Genomic DNA, 13,822 nt, shown 5'->3' with positions numbered 1-13,822 from the left:
ACACAATAAAATTTGTAGAAAAATGATTGAACTTGGAGCAGATCATTCTCAGCAAACTCATCCTATCACAGGAAGACAATCATCGCATGGTCTCACTCATCTGTGGCTCCTAACCTGATCAGTCCAAGATGCTTACATCCCTAATAGGCATCTCAAGGACCGGACAATCAGGAGGGTAGGGCTGGAGGAAAGGGTAAGGGTGTGGGTGGGCGGACAAAAAAACTGGACCAAATGGAACTGGTACCATAAAATCCTAAATCATGGAAGACAGACTGAAAGGTTGAACCCTCATCAGGACCTTAGAGGGAACACCTGAAAAAAGGGCCCTTGAGAGGGTGAAATGAAGCCTAACCTTAACTTTCTCCTGTTTCTCTATCTCTCTCTATTTCTTTCTCTTTTATAATTTCTTTCTTTTTCTTCTCTCTTTTGCCTTGGCACTGCCCTGTAACTCCCAATACCAGGATTTGGTTAACACCCACCATGAACTGTTGATTAAAGAGACCCACACATTTCCCAAAAGAAGACAGACATCTGTTAGAGCACTTGATTACCCACTAAAGGTTAATGGTAAGACCGTACATCTGAAGACACCATATGTTGTTGGTATGGAACATGGAGAGGCCTGGCTGGAATCTGGAAGAAAGCCAGTCCACACAGAGCCCTTCTAGTGCCAGAAGGTGCTATATGAGCTACTAGGGAAAAATGGCCAACATCTGTCTGGGCAACCTGAGGTCTAAGATACTCAGAAACAAACAACCTGACTTGATTCTCACCCACATGCAATAGTGGCACATAGCCATGGTGGGTAACCAAGTGCTCTTGGGTTGGCTAAAAGAGCCACTCAGTGGAAAGGAATCCATATATCTGGAACTGGGAAACAAGTCAGAAGCATAGCCAGATAACAAGTTAGAGTTTGCTCTCCAATATCAAGCTCCTACCAATCTTGGGCTACATGAGAGCCTACACCTATTAAAGTCTCTCTAAATTAACAACGGTTATCCCATTTAACCTAAGTTGGCCTCACTTTCCATTGGAAAATCTGCCTCTCTTTTTCAGTTGGACATAAGATTTGAAGAAAGAATCGGCCCATTGCACTTCACCAGGGCCCCAGCTGAAACCATAGAGGAAATGGGAAAATGAGCAAGAGTACTGTTTTCTGGGTGAACCTGATATTAGCACATGGGTAAAGGAGACAGACACAGAGAGCATTCAAAAGAGATCCAGAGACTCCCAAGAGCCCATCCCAGAAGGAGACCTAAAATGAACTCAACATGGCTCAGGGAAATTCATGGAAGAGGAGGCAGAAAGATTGCTAGAGCCAGAAGCTGGGACATGACACAAAGAGACATTGCCTCTTCCCAGTAACTGATGGCTACCTCCACAAGGCAAGACCGACAATCACCATGGAGATAACCAGCATGTCCATCGAGGAGCATCCCTGGGAGGGGGAGGCAGGGATAAGGATAAGGATGGTACCAACATGTGCTATTTACATGTTGAGTATGTCCATAACTAACTTAAAAAAAGAGTTAATTTTGTTATAAGCCCTGGAATTGAGATGCCAGAAATGAGGCAGGTACTTTACATATAGTAGAGCAAAATCTGGTCACTGTTGAGCCAAAACAGCTAAGTTCTAATACAATCCTTGACAAATTTGATCTGAAACAGAAAACACCATTTGACAACCAATGTTTTTAGCTTAATCTTGTCAGCAATTGATTTTATCTATAATAAAAATTTTATTAACATAAAAATATTTTATGTATTATCCATGACTTAAAATTGATAAAGCTTAAGCAATCTATCTAAACATATATTACCTACCAGGAAAATGAATGTTGTCATGATTCAAATTAAATTACTTACACCTAAGTGATTAAACCTAGTGATGACCATTCAATACAATAAGTATAAACAAAACAAAAGCTGCATTTAAAGCCACAATGTCATTAGGTATGAGTACTTCATCTTTGGAAATTAAACACATATGAACCTTTATCTTAAGATTCAGTTTCTCGAGGAGTTAAAATGTTAACAAATAGAGGGAACTAATTTACTTTTCTGAGAGTCTTAAATCCAGTTTTTATAACACTTAAACCATAACAAATTAGCATCAGTGAGCTGTTAATGAGTGAGGCCTTAAACATAAGACTCAGTTTCTCTACTGATTAAAACCTAGACATTAAATAAACAGAGTTTAAATTTTAACTAATCAAATGTTTCAATGAAGGAGCCCTTCCCTGAGCAACCTTCATTACCATAATGATGTACTGCTAAGGTCTGTCCTTGTTTTTTGTTTTGTTTTGTTTTTAATCTCCATTTCTGGTGCCTATTTTCTTTGCTTCTTGATTATAATAAACCAAAGTTGCCAACTGGAGCAACTGTTTTAAGTTCTTAAGAATTTTCTCAGCCAGGCGTGGTGGTGCATGCCTTTAATCCCAGCACTCGGGAGGCAGAGGTAGGAGGATCTCCGAGAGTTTGAGGCCACCCTGAGACTACATAGTGAATTCCAGGTCAGCCTGAGCCAGAGTGAGACCCTACCTCAGAAAAAAAAAAGAATTTTCTCTGCCATGGTATCAGGAGTTATACTAGTATGTTTTCTGTCTCCTTAAGTCAAATTTGACCAAATTTGAGAGAAGAAATTAGGGCTTTTTAGCTACTTCCTATCAGTGTAAATTTTTGTTTTGTTTTTGTTTTATTAAAGGCAGGAATTCACTCCCTCTAGCCCATGTTGAATGGTCATCACTAGGTTTAATCACTTAGGTGTAAGTAATTTAATTTGAATCATGACAACGTTCATCTTCCTGGTAGGTAATATATATTTGGATAGATTGTCTAAGCTTTATCAATTTTAAGAAGTAATGGCCAAATCCTGTTCTCCCTGTATTATCTAAATGAGCCAGTTTTAAAGGAGACAAGGGAGCAAAGAGTTTTGGGGTGTCCTAGATGCCAATTATCCCATCTGAAACAACGTGGAGGAAAGTGAAGGGTATAGAGTCAGGTTATGCCCAATCTTGGCTTTCAACTTCTTGTAGAAGGGGGCCAAATTTGACCAAATTTGAGAGAAGAAATTAGGGCTTTTTAGCTACTCCCTATGAGTGTAAATTTTTGCTTTGTTTTTGTTTTATTCAAGGCAGGAATTCACTCCCTCTAGCCCATGTTGACAGGGAACTCAACCTTGAGCCCCAGGCCTACCTTAAACTCACAGTAACTCTCCTTCCTCATCTCTGAGTACAAGGACTAAAAATGTGTGCCAAAACACCCAGATTCTGAAGTCTGAATCAATCTCTCTCTCTCTGTATGTATGTGTGTGTGTGTGCACATGTGTGGGTACGTACATGTGTTTAAATGCACAAGGGGCTCTTGTGGCTGCAGATGTCAATCAGATAGATATGCCATTTTTTGCATATGGTTTTATGTGTGAAATAGGGAACTGAATTGGTCCATCTAGGTTTACAAGCTAGTGTTTTTAACCATTCAGCAATCTCCCCAACTGGAGTTTTGTGTGTGTTTTTGAGACAGGACCTCACTGCATTGCCCAGATTGGCTCTGAACCTGGCCTTTAGCTCAGGCTCCTCCAGAATATCTAGTTAATTCTCCTGCTTCACTGTCCACAAGCAAGTTCCTGGCCAACATCACCAGGCTTGGCTTGGAGGTGTGACTTGAACCCTGATCTAGGCCACTTCACATGTTTCACCCTAACAGGGCACTGAGGAGAAACCAGACTAGAAATTAATTGTACAGATAAAGTGACACAAACACACACAGGCTGAAGAGATGGCCTAGAGGATAAGAGTGCTTTCATTTCATCTAGAGAGACTGAGGGGACCTGAGCTGCTCTAGATCAATTACATTGTGCCCATGTATACTGCTGGGCATTGTTACACACGTCCATAACCCCAGTCATACGGGAGAAGAGATGGGAGAACTACTGGTGCTTATACAAAAAGAGCAAGCTCAAGCCAGGCATGGTGGCACAGGCCACTAATCCCAGAACTTGGGAGGTAGAGGTAGGAGGATCACCGTGAGTTTGAACCCACCCTGAGATTACATAGTAAATTCCAGATCAGCTTGCACTAGAGTAAAACCCTACCTTGAAAAAACAAAAAAAGAGGCCCCACCTCAAGGAAAAACAGGTGGATCTGTGTTGGGGGAAGACACCCAATAATCTCGTTTGGCCTGGCCTCCACAGAATAAAAACTCTGAGAGCACACATAGCTAAGATTGGGGACTGAAACATATGACCCAGCACTAGGAGACTGATACAGGCAGATGGATATGAGCTTGAGGCCAGCCAGGGCTAAAAAATGAACCCCCTAACCCTTAAAACCCAAGCAGTGGGGAGAGTGAGCAGATGAAAAGAATGACCGATATGTAGACTCAACACCAGTGAGAGAAAGAACAAGGTGAAGCTGCCTGCCCATCCGCCACTGGGAGGCAGTCCCTACTTCCACACCCTACGCATTTCCCAAGTGTCCACTGTGTGTCCTGTGACTCCATTACCAACACTGCCCCAGGGGCTGAGCACATGCCTCAGTTTTGCAAAGCCTGAAGGCCCAATTTGATTCCCCAGCAAAAAAAATAAAGTCAGATGCAATCTGGCTGTGCTTCTATTATTCCAGTGGGATGAGGCCAATGGGAAGCAGAGCCAGGAGAATCCAAAACTTAGGGAGGAGACCCTGTCTCATGGTGAGTGAACCAGAGATAATGATGTTTTCTTCTGACCTTCATGTGCACAGACACACACAACACAAATACACTCACAATTACCTAAATGCATATATATATATTTTTTGGGGGGGGTATCGTATGTCTTTATTTTTTCTCTCTCCTCCTCCCTTTCTTCCCATTCTTGAGGCCGTGAGGAGACAGAGGGAGAGCCAGTCACTTATAAGCCTACACCTCCCGTCTCATGCACCATGGCCAACTGAGAGGCATCAGAAGATGTGAAATGGATTTGAGACCTTTGGTCACTTCTGACAGCTCTGACTTTGTCTTCAGGGAAGGGCTTTGAAAGGTCTTTGTGTGGATAACAGGAAGAACAGACAGCTTCTCCTGAGATTTACTAAGAGAAACGACCAGTATTTATTTTGTGATATAGCTGGTAGGTCATTATCCAAACTGAGAGAACTAACCTATTATCAACTTTTCACATCCCCTGTTGGGAGAGACTTGACCCCTTGGACCAGACATCTCTGGAAGTCAGGGAGAGGGCTTAGCCTCCACCCTGAGCTTCCCTGTGAGGTGAAATGCTGGAAGCTACAAGAGCGAGTGTGGGTCATCAGCCTGCTGGGCTCACATTTCTCTAAATGCATATTTTGAGAAAGAAGCAACTTAAAATCCTGAAAGCCTGGCATTGGTAAGAGCCCTTCTAATGAAGGAGACATGAGGAGGACACCTCTGCCTTACCTCCCGAACTACAGAGCATTTGCTTAATGTTACCAAAGCTGATGGCTTATTACCTTTCCCAAGACAATGGGAAACCTGAGGGGGGGTAAAGGGGGGGAAACATGAACCTTTGCTTGACCTTCAAGGAGCCTAGGCTCTAACCATGGTCTGCTGTGTTGTTTGTGCCTCTTGTTACCTGTTTCCCTGTTTCTCACCATTTTTGCACCTCTTTCTCCAAGACTCTGGCTATATATATCTGGGATTTCCCCAGCCATCATACTGTACTCAAAGGCTCTGCCTGGGAACAAGAACGACACAAGGAGATACATATTCAGAAGTTTTGTATAAACCCTACCTTCAGAACCCCACTAGGAACTGCATGCAGGAGGCAGAAGTCCAGCCAGGGAGGTAAAAGGGTCAAAAGGATAAATGGTGCCTGCCCTGCCTCCTCTGTTTACTTCCACAAAGGACACAGAACCAGCCTTGAAGGTCCATGTCTGTAGTCTCAGGTACATGGGAAGCCAAGGCTGGAGCATGCAAAGTGTAAGACCAGCCTGGGGTACAGAGTGAGACCATGCCTCGGGTCTCAAAGTTAGAAAGAAAAGAAATGTAATGTGGTTCAATGGCAGAACTTGTTAAGCATACACTAATCTCTATGTTAATTCCTTAAAAACACACACAGAGAGACTGGGCTCTGGGAGTAAAAGGGCAAATCAAATGGCAAGGAAGTGGAAATCCTGACACCAGCTCCTGTCCCAAGACCCCAAGTACTGATGGAAAAGCCTCCTGGGAAGAGATCCTGAGAAACCTAAAGATAACTAGGGAAAGAATGGCCAGTGGCAGCAGAAAAACAAAAGTGAGTAGCGCTCAAGCAGCTGGTTTAGACAAGGCAAAGAGATAATCACAAAGATTCAGAAATAGAGAAATTACAGAGATTCAGATATAGGCAGAGAAACAAACACAGAGGAGGCTGAGGCAGGGTGGGATCAAGATCCCTGGCATGGCCTCCTAGGGCTTCAGCCCAGGAAACACTGGAGCAGATAGAAAAGGACCCTCACAACAGTCCACTAAATGTCTCTTCAGTTCAGCCTGCCTTAGTGTGCCTTGAGAAAACAGCTCCACGTGCCCAACACTCTATAACCACAGTCTCCATCTCAGGGGACCTTGCCCCCATACTCCACAGGGAGAGTAGACAAGGATTCTAGTACCTCCCACACAGACAATACCTCAGCTCACAAAGTGACACTCATGCTCCCTGAGTGCCACAATATGCAAAGCCTCAAGGGGAACCACAGACTCCCATAGCACTGACCACCCTGATGTCTCCTGAACCTCTGTCTGGCAGATAAAACTTGGTGATGGAGCTCAGGTTCAAGCCAGGCTGGCTAGTCATAGTACGTGGCCTCCTGAGGGTCAGGACCTGATTGGCTCTACCTGAGATCACCAAAGTCCAAAGGCAGAGCATAAAACACAAATAGATGGAGGTTTTGGTTAACTGGGAGACAGAAAAGAACATATTCTCCAAGGGACAAGTATGAGACTATACAGATACGTACTTGAAATGTCTGGGAAACCACACAGGTGGGCTCAGGAGTTGGGTGTCATGGCATTCTGTGGGTCAGAACCCAGAACCCAAATGGAGTAGATAATGGGAGCCAGGAGACAGTGTCCTATGGTTGATGTATAGGAACCACAGTTTACCTTCACTAGCTAAGGAATCCAGTCCACAAATGCATCATTTTTGGCTACCTGGACATAAGGTTCCCTGCCTTAACCTCTCCAGAGGCTTGGTACAGGAAATACCACATTTTCAAGTATAGACCTGGAGAAGGAATAATGCCATGCACAAAGGTTAGTTAACTCAGGACTTAAGTAAGCAGGGTTAATCTCTACTTTAATATTATTTAAAATACTATTGAATAAAAGAAATATCCGCCGGGCATGGTGGTGCACACCTTTAATCCCAGCATTCAGGAGGCAGAGGTAGGAGGATTGCCATGAGTTCAAGCCCACCCTGAGACTACATAGTGAATTCCAGGTCAGCCTGAGCTAGAGTGAAACCCTACCTCAAAAAAAACAAAAAACAAAAAACAAAAAACAAAAAAACATTTATATATGTTGACAAACTTCATGGCAAAAGTTGCTAGTATTGCTGGAATTCTTGACTCTTAGAGACAAGTCAGATACCAGACGGAAGGGCTCATTTTCCTGTCCATATCCCCTCAATTTTCATTTATTTCCTTATTCTGCCTTTCTCTTGGCCAGGCCTGCACCCACCAGATCTCCTCTAACTTCACTCCTCCTTCAGATCTGGCCCCCTCAGACCCTTACCTCTTCCTGCAGAACCTCATATAGTCCTTCACATTAATCTCATCCTCACTTCCACCTTCTGGATGTCACTTCCTTCAGTTTCTCATCTCCTCCAGAGTCACTGGCAACCAAGCCTCAGTCAATGACCAGCTACAGAAGGTGCTCACACTCTCCCTCACACCATGCCTTCTTCTCTTTTACATCTGCCATGTCTGTCTTGCTAGCAGATTCTCCTCCCACAGATCATTTAATATGTCATCCATCCATGCAGTCTAGGGACCTTTGGCCACTGATGTCTCACATCCTATTGAGACCCCTCTGAGCCCAGTGAAGAAAGTTTCCTGGAGCCTTAGGAGAGCCAAGCCACTGCATGACCTGCCCCAAGGACACAGCCAGTGCAGGACTAATCCTGAAGTCAGTGTCACTTCCCATATGTTGAGCCATACTCCACACTTGGCCTGATGGTCACAGAAGGGACAACGGTGGGCTCTGAAGCAGCACAGCCCCCTCCAAAGCAATAGTTATTCTTGCCTTTCTGTGCCACCACACAGCTCAGCAGGGAGTGACATCACTCCAGTCTCCTGAAGATCAAAGTGAGTCTCAAGAGAGCACATGGCTTCTCTGAGATCACACACAGAGACGTTGAATGAGAATGGAGACGAGGGCTCTGTCCACATCAACCATAGTTACTAACACTGAACTTTATCCACTCGGGTTTGGGTTATATCAGATTGAGTCTAACTAAACCAAGCAGGCTGGTCTTAAACACACTATGAAGCTCAGGCTGGTCTGGAACTTTTAACACTTCCTCTTTCCTAAGACTCCTCAGAAGCTGGGATGACAGACATGTACCACTATGACTGGTTTGGTAGTGAGACACGAACCCAGGTCTACACCACGTCCCCTATTTCAAATTAACAGAATACTGGGGAGAGGGGATCAGTGAGAAGGATGCTTGAAGGCATGAAGGCCTCTGTGCATGGGTGTTCCTGGAATCCCCCATCTCAAAATAACTATGCAAAAGTGTGGGGTACCAGACAAGGTTTCTTTCCAGCCCATGACTCAACACCCACTTTCAATGCAAGAGTATTGAAGACACAGACAGTGACAGAGATGGAGAGACAAAAGAGGGCAGGTGTCTGCAGGATAGGGGGTGAGAAAGCTGAGCCTTACAGGAGCATTACAGTTGGACAGCCACATACAGTTAACACTGAACCACTTGGGAAACTCATCCTTACAACTCCTTTTCTCTAGCACCACTCCTGGTACCACTATCAGTATTGGACAGAGTTCAGTAGAAGAAGAGAATAGATACAATGAATATAATTATAAGGGGGATTTGTTAAATTGGCTTACAGGCTATGAGCTGGGAAGTCCAACAATGACTGCCTGCAGGCTGGGAATCTGGGAACTCTGTGACTGCTCAGTGAGACACTGGATGCTTCAGGAGTCCTGAGGTGGTGCTGGAGGTCTGGAGCACTCCTGGGAACTGCTGGTCTTCAGTCCATGTTGGAAGGCGGAAGAAGCCGGGTGCAGATGTCCATGAATGACAGCAGCAATAGGGTGGAAGCATGCACCAGTGAGTAGCAAAGGCAGCCAGGCCAGAGGCCCCGATTTCCTAGAGCTTCCTTTTATATAGTCTGTCACTTGAAGGGCTGATCACTCTAAGGGACACCAAAAAGTGTGTTTCTTAGCCAGTTATGGTGGTGCACTCCTTTAATCCCAGCACTTGGGAGGCAAAAATAGGAGGATCACTCTGAGTTCAAGGCTACCCTGACATTACATAGTGAATTCCAGGTCAGCCTGGGCTACAGTGAAACCCTACCTCGAAAAACAAACCCCCCCCCAAAAAAAAGGGGTGTTTCTTAATTCTTGATCTGATCAAAATGACAAAGGTATTAAACTGTCACACATATATGTAGCATGTGACATTATACTTCATTCTCTACTCCCTTCCCCTGCAGAACTGTCCCTATCTGACTGGATCTTTTTCTTCTCCTATGTACTGTCAATATAGCATTCCTGTCCCAACTATCCCAAGTGTTACAGTCAGGTTCACATTGCTGGTAGAAATCACCCAACCAAGAGTAGCTGCTGGGAAAAAAGAGGTTTATTTTTGGCTTACAGGCTCTAGGGGAAGCTCCTCAATGGCAGGAGAAAAACAATGGCATAAACATAGGGTGGACATCACACCCTGGCCAACATAAGGTGGACAGTGGCAACAGGAGAGTGTGCCAAACACTGGCATGAGGAAACTGGCTATAACACCCATAAGCCCACCCCCAACAATACGTTGCCTCCAAAAGGCATTAATTTCCAAATTTCCATCACCTGAGAACCTAGCATTCAGAACACCTAAGTTTATGGGGGACACCTGAATCAAACCACCACATTCCGCCCCGGCTCCCATAAACGGATAACCATACATCATGTAAAATGCAATGTGTTCATTTAACTTTAAAAGTCCCCATAGTTTTTATCAATTCCAATGCTGTTCATACATCCCCATAGTCCAAGATCTTTTAACTGAGCCATAACACCAAAAAATAACATCAAAAAAACCATAATGACACAGAATAAAAGTTCACACTGCAAAAGTTGGCATTGGGTATAGCAAAGTGAGAAACCCAGATACAGTAGAAAAACATTAGCCAATGATTACAGAGACCAAGGCCAAGAGACCAACAGCCCCACAGTCAGTGAGATAATCACAGACATCCGGAGAAAGAGAGATCAGAGATTAAGTGATAGACAACTACAGATTCTGAACCAGAGGCTCAGGGAGAACTCTGAAGGTGACATGAAACTGTTCGCTGCTGAATCCCTGGGGACAGGGCGACACAGGTCAAAAAACCCAAGGCGTATAATGGTGGCACACCCACAGAGAACCAGACTACACAAGCCACCATCCACCTGGCTGAGGAAAGTCCTCTTAACTCATCCAGCAGTAGGGCACCTGGCAAAACCACCCTTTCTGGCTGCTCCATGCCCCAGTGCCCCCGGGATCCATGAATGTGGACCCAGGGCACCCGCAGCGGCTGCAGGCCGGTGGGCTGCGGGCTGCGCAGCCACGAGCTGTGGCGCGGGGTGACCACCTCCCCCTCGGCTCGAGGCCGCACACACTCCAGGCAGACAGAGGCGCCCGACGAGCGCTGCACGCGGGCGGCGTCCCGGGCGGGGAGAGGGCCCCGGTTCCGGGAGCACGCCGCCCGCACTCGGACCCCGCCGGCCCCAGGGCCCCGGCAGCAGCCGCTCGCCCGCGGGCCTCAGCTGGGCGCACACGGGCTGCGGCTGGGGTGAACGCCTCCCTCCCTGGGGCGAACCCCGCACGCTCCACGCCCAGGGCGCCGCACGGGCTGCGGGCTCCGCACGGACGGAGAAGGCGCCGCTCGGCCCGCACCGCAGCGCCGCGCCGGGCGGAGGAGCGCAGGGCGGCCCCAGCGGAGAACCGGGGCCGGGGGCTCGGAAGCGGACGAGGAGCCCGGCCGCCCGGGATCTGCCGCGTGCAGGCTCCTGCCCTGGGTCCGACGGCGCACTCACCATTCCCGGCCTCCGGGCTCCCTCCTCCTGCCCCGACGCTCCGCGGCCCGGCCACAGTCCGCGACCGAAACGCCCCAAACTCCCGAGGAGGAGGCGACCGCGCGCATGCCCAGGAGGCGGACGGCCAGCGCGCCACACAAAGGCCCCACTGCGCAGGCGCGCCCCCGGCCCTGTCCTGGAGGAACGTGTGTCCCATTGGACGGCGCCCCAAGTCCCGCCCCCTCGGGCGCTGAGTGACAGTACATGGCCGGGACCACAGGCAAAGGAAGACGCAACTCCTAGGCCACAAGGGCTATTTCACTGTGTGACTTCAGCATTTGGGAGGCTGAGACAGGAAAATCAGCACTTCAATGCCAGACTGGGCTAAATGAGACCCTTGCTCAAAAACAAAAACAAACAAACAACAACAACAAAAAAACAGAATAAATGATATAAAAATAACAACAGCAACCACCAAAACTAACAACTGCTTCTCTGCTGTTACTTTACGGGAAAACTTCCTGTAAGAGAAGTATTTGCCAATGCAAACTTTGCACTCATATCAGTTTAGGAATTGTATTAGGTTTCTCTAGGCCCAAGAATCAAGGAGCCTAGTGGCTCCTCAGTCCATGCTTGAAGGCCTGGAGGCTTCCTGAGGAGCCACTGGATTTCCATCCAGGCGGGTCTTCAGCTGATGCAGGTCTTCAGTTTGCACTGGTCTTTAATCCATGCTGGAAGGCAGCAAGCAGCTCCCGCAGCCAAGTAGGAAGAAGGAAGGGGCTCTTTTCACTCAGAGCTTCCTTATATGACGTCCTCCTCAGCGGGAAGTCTTAGCTTCCAGTTCATTGGAATGTTCTTCGTGTCTCCTGGCAAAAGCACTCCCCCCTCTGGAACCAAGACTTCTCGGCCAGCAAAGAGTACAGTTGTGGGAACAGGAAGCAAAAATTTAGCTAATGGGTCACTTGGCATGATGGTAAGTGGGACCATTCCCATTTCCACCCCTTTATTTATGGACCTGTGAATCCCGGCTATAGGAGAAACAGTAACATATATAGGATGGTGAATCAGAGCATATACAGCCTGCTAGAGGACACTCCCCCAGCCCTCCAAGCTATGGCCACCTAGTTGGTGGTGTAACTGTTTCTTTAAAAGGCCATTCCACAGTTCTATCAAGCCAGCTGCTTCAAGATGGTGGGGCACATAGTTAGACCAGTGAATGCCATGATCTTAAGCCCACTCTGTACTTCCTTGGTGGTGAGGTGAGATCCTTGGTCAGAAGCAATTATGTGTGGAATTCCACAAAGGTGAATAAGGCATTCTGTAAGCTCATGGATGGCAGTATTGGCAGAAGCACTACATGCAGGAAAGGCAAATGCATAGCCAGAATAAGTGCCTATTCCAGTAAGGACAATACGCTGCACTTGCAATGATGGATGTGGTCCAATGTACCTGCCACCAGGTTGCTGGCTGGTCACCCCGAGAAATAATACCATGCCAAGGGCTCAGAGTTGGTCTCTGCTGCTGGCAAATTTGGCACTCAGCAGTAGCCATAGCCAGGTCAGCCTTAGTGGAAGTCCATGTTGTTGGGCCCATGCATAGCCTGCATCTCTGCCACCATGGCCTCATTGTTCATGGGCCCATTGGGCAATGACAGGAATGGCTGAGGAAAGAGGTTGACCACTACCCACAGAAAGTGTGAGCTACTTGATTATTAAAGTCATCCTCTGATGAGGTCACCTTCTGATGAGCATTAACATGGGACACAAGTATCTTTATATCCTTTGCCCATTCAGAGAGTTCTATCCTCGTACCTTCCCCAAATGTCCTTCTCACTAATTTTCCAACTGTGCTCCTTCCAAGTCCTGAACCATCCAGCCAAACCATTGGCCACTGCCCATGAATCAGTGTTTAACCACACATCTGGTCATTTTTCTTTTCAATCAAAATACACAACCATGGGCACTGCCCTAAGTTCTGCCCATTATAAAGACTTCTCTTCACCACAGTCCTTCAGAGTTGTCCCAGAAAGAGGATATAATGCTGCAGCTGTCCACTTCTGGGAGGTGCCTGCATAATGTGCCGAACCATCTGTAAACCATGCCCTAGTCCTCTCCTCCTCAGTCAATTGATCATAGCACACACCCCATGCATGATGACAGAGGTGCATGCTTGGGAACAGAAGACATTGTAACGGGGTAGCAATCATAGGCATTTGGACAACTTCTTCATGTAACGTACTCATTCATTCAGGGCCTGCTCAAGCTTGATCACATATATACCACTTCCACTTAATGATGGACTGCTGCTGTGCACATCCAACTTTATGGCCTGTTGAGTCAGATAACACCCAGCTCAAAATGGGCAGCTCAGGTTGCATAGTAACTTGATGGCCCATTGTCAAATGTTCAGTTTCCACTAAGACCCAAGAGCAGGCCAAGAGCTGCCTCTCAAAAGGAGAATAATTGTCTGCAGATGATGGCAGAGCATTTCTCCAAAATCCCAAGGGCCTCCTCTGTGATTCACCTATGGGAGCCTGCCAAAGACTCCAAACAGCATCCCTATTTTCCACTGACACCTCAAGCACTATTGGATCTGCTGGATCATA

At 46.7% G+C, this 13,822-nt stretch overlaps 1 protein-coding gene across 1 annotated transcript in view; it reads right to left on the bottom strand.

The window, feature by feature from the left end:
- LOC123456284 (zinc finger protein 717-like) overlaps window positions 1-11,350 on the bottom strand; it is a 59,213-nt gene extending 47,863 nt beyond the window's left edge. Inside the window, exon 1 of the mRNA XM_045139058.1 lies at window positions 11,239-11,350. Within this exon, the coding sequence (XP_044994993.1) occupies window positions 11,239-11,241 (3 nt within the window). The 5' untranslated portion in view covers window positions 11,242-11,350. The remainder of the gene's footprint in view (window positions 1-11,238) is intronic.
- Between the last annotated feature and the right edge of the window lie 2,472 nt (window positions 11,351-13,822).

This window comes from Jaculus jaculus, chromosome 20, assembly GCF_020740685.1.
Source record: "Jaculus jaculus isolate mJacJac1 chromosome 20, mJacJac1.mat.Y.cur, whole genome shotgun sequence".
In the NCBI taxonomy this organism is placed as follows: domain Eukaryota; kingdom Metazoa; phylum Chordata; class Mammalia; order Rodentia; family Dipodidae; genus Jaculus; species Jaculus jaculus.
Note: the sequence above shows the minus strand (reverse complement) of the source record. Positions and strands in the feature narration are given on the sequence as shown.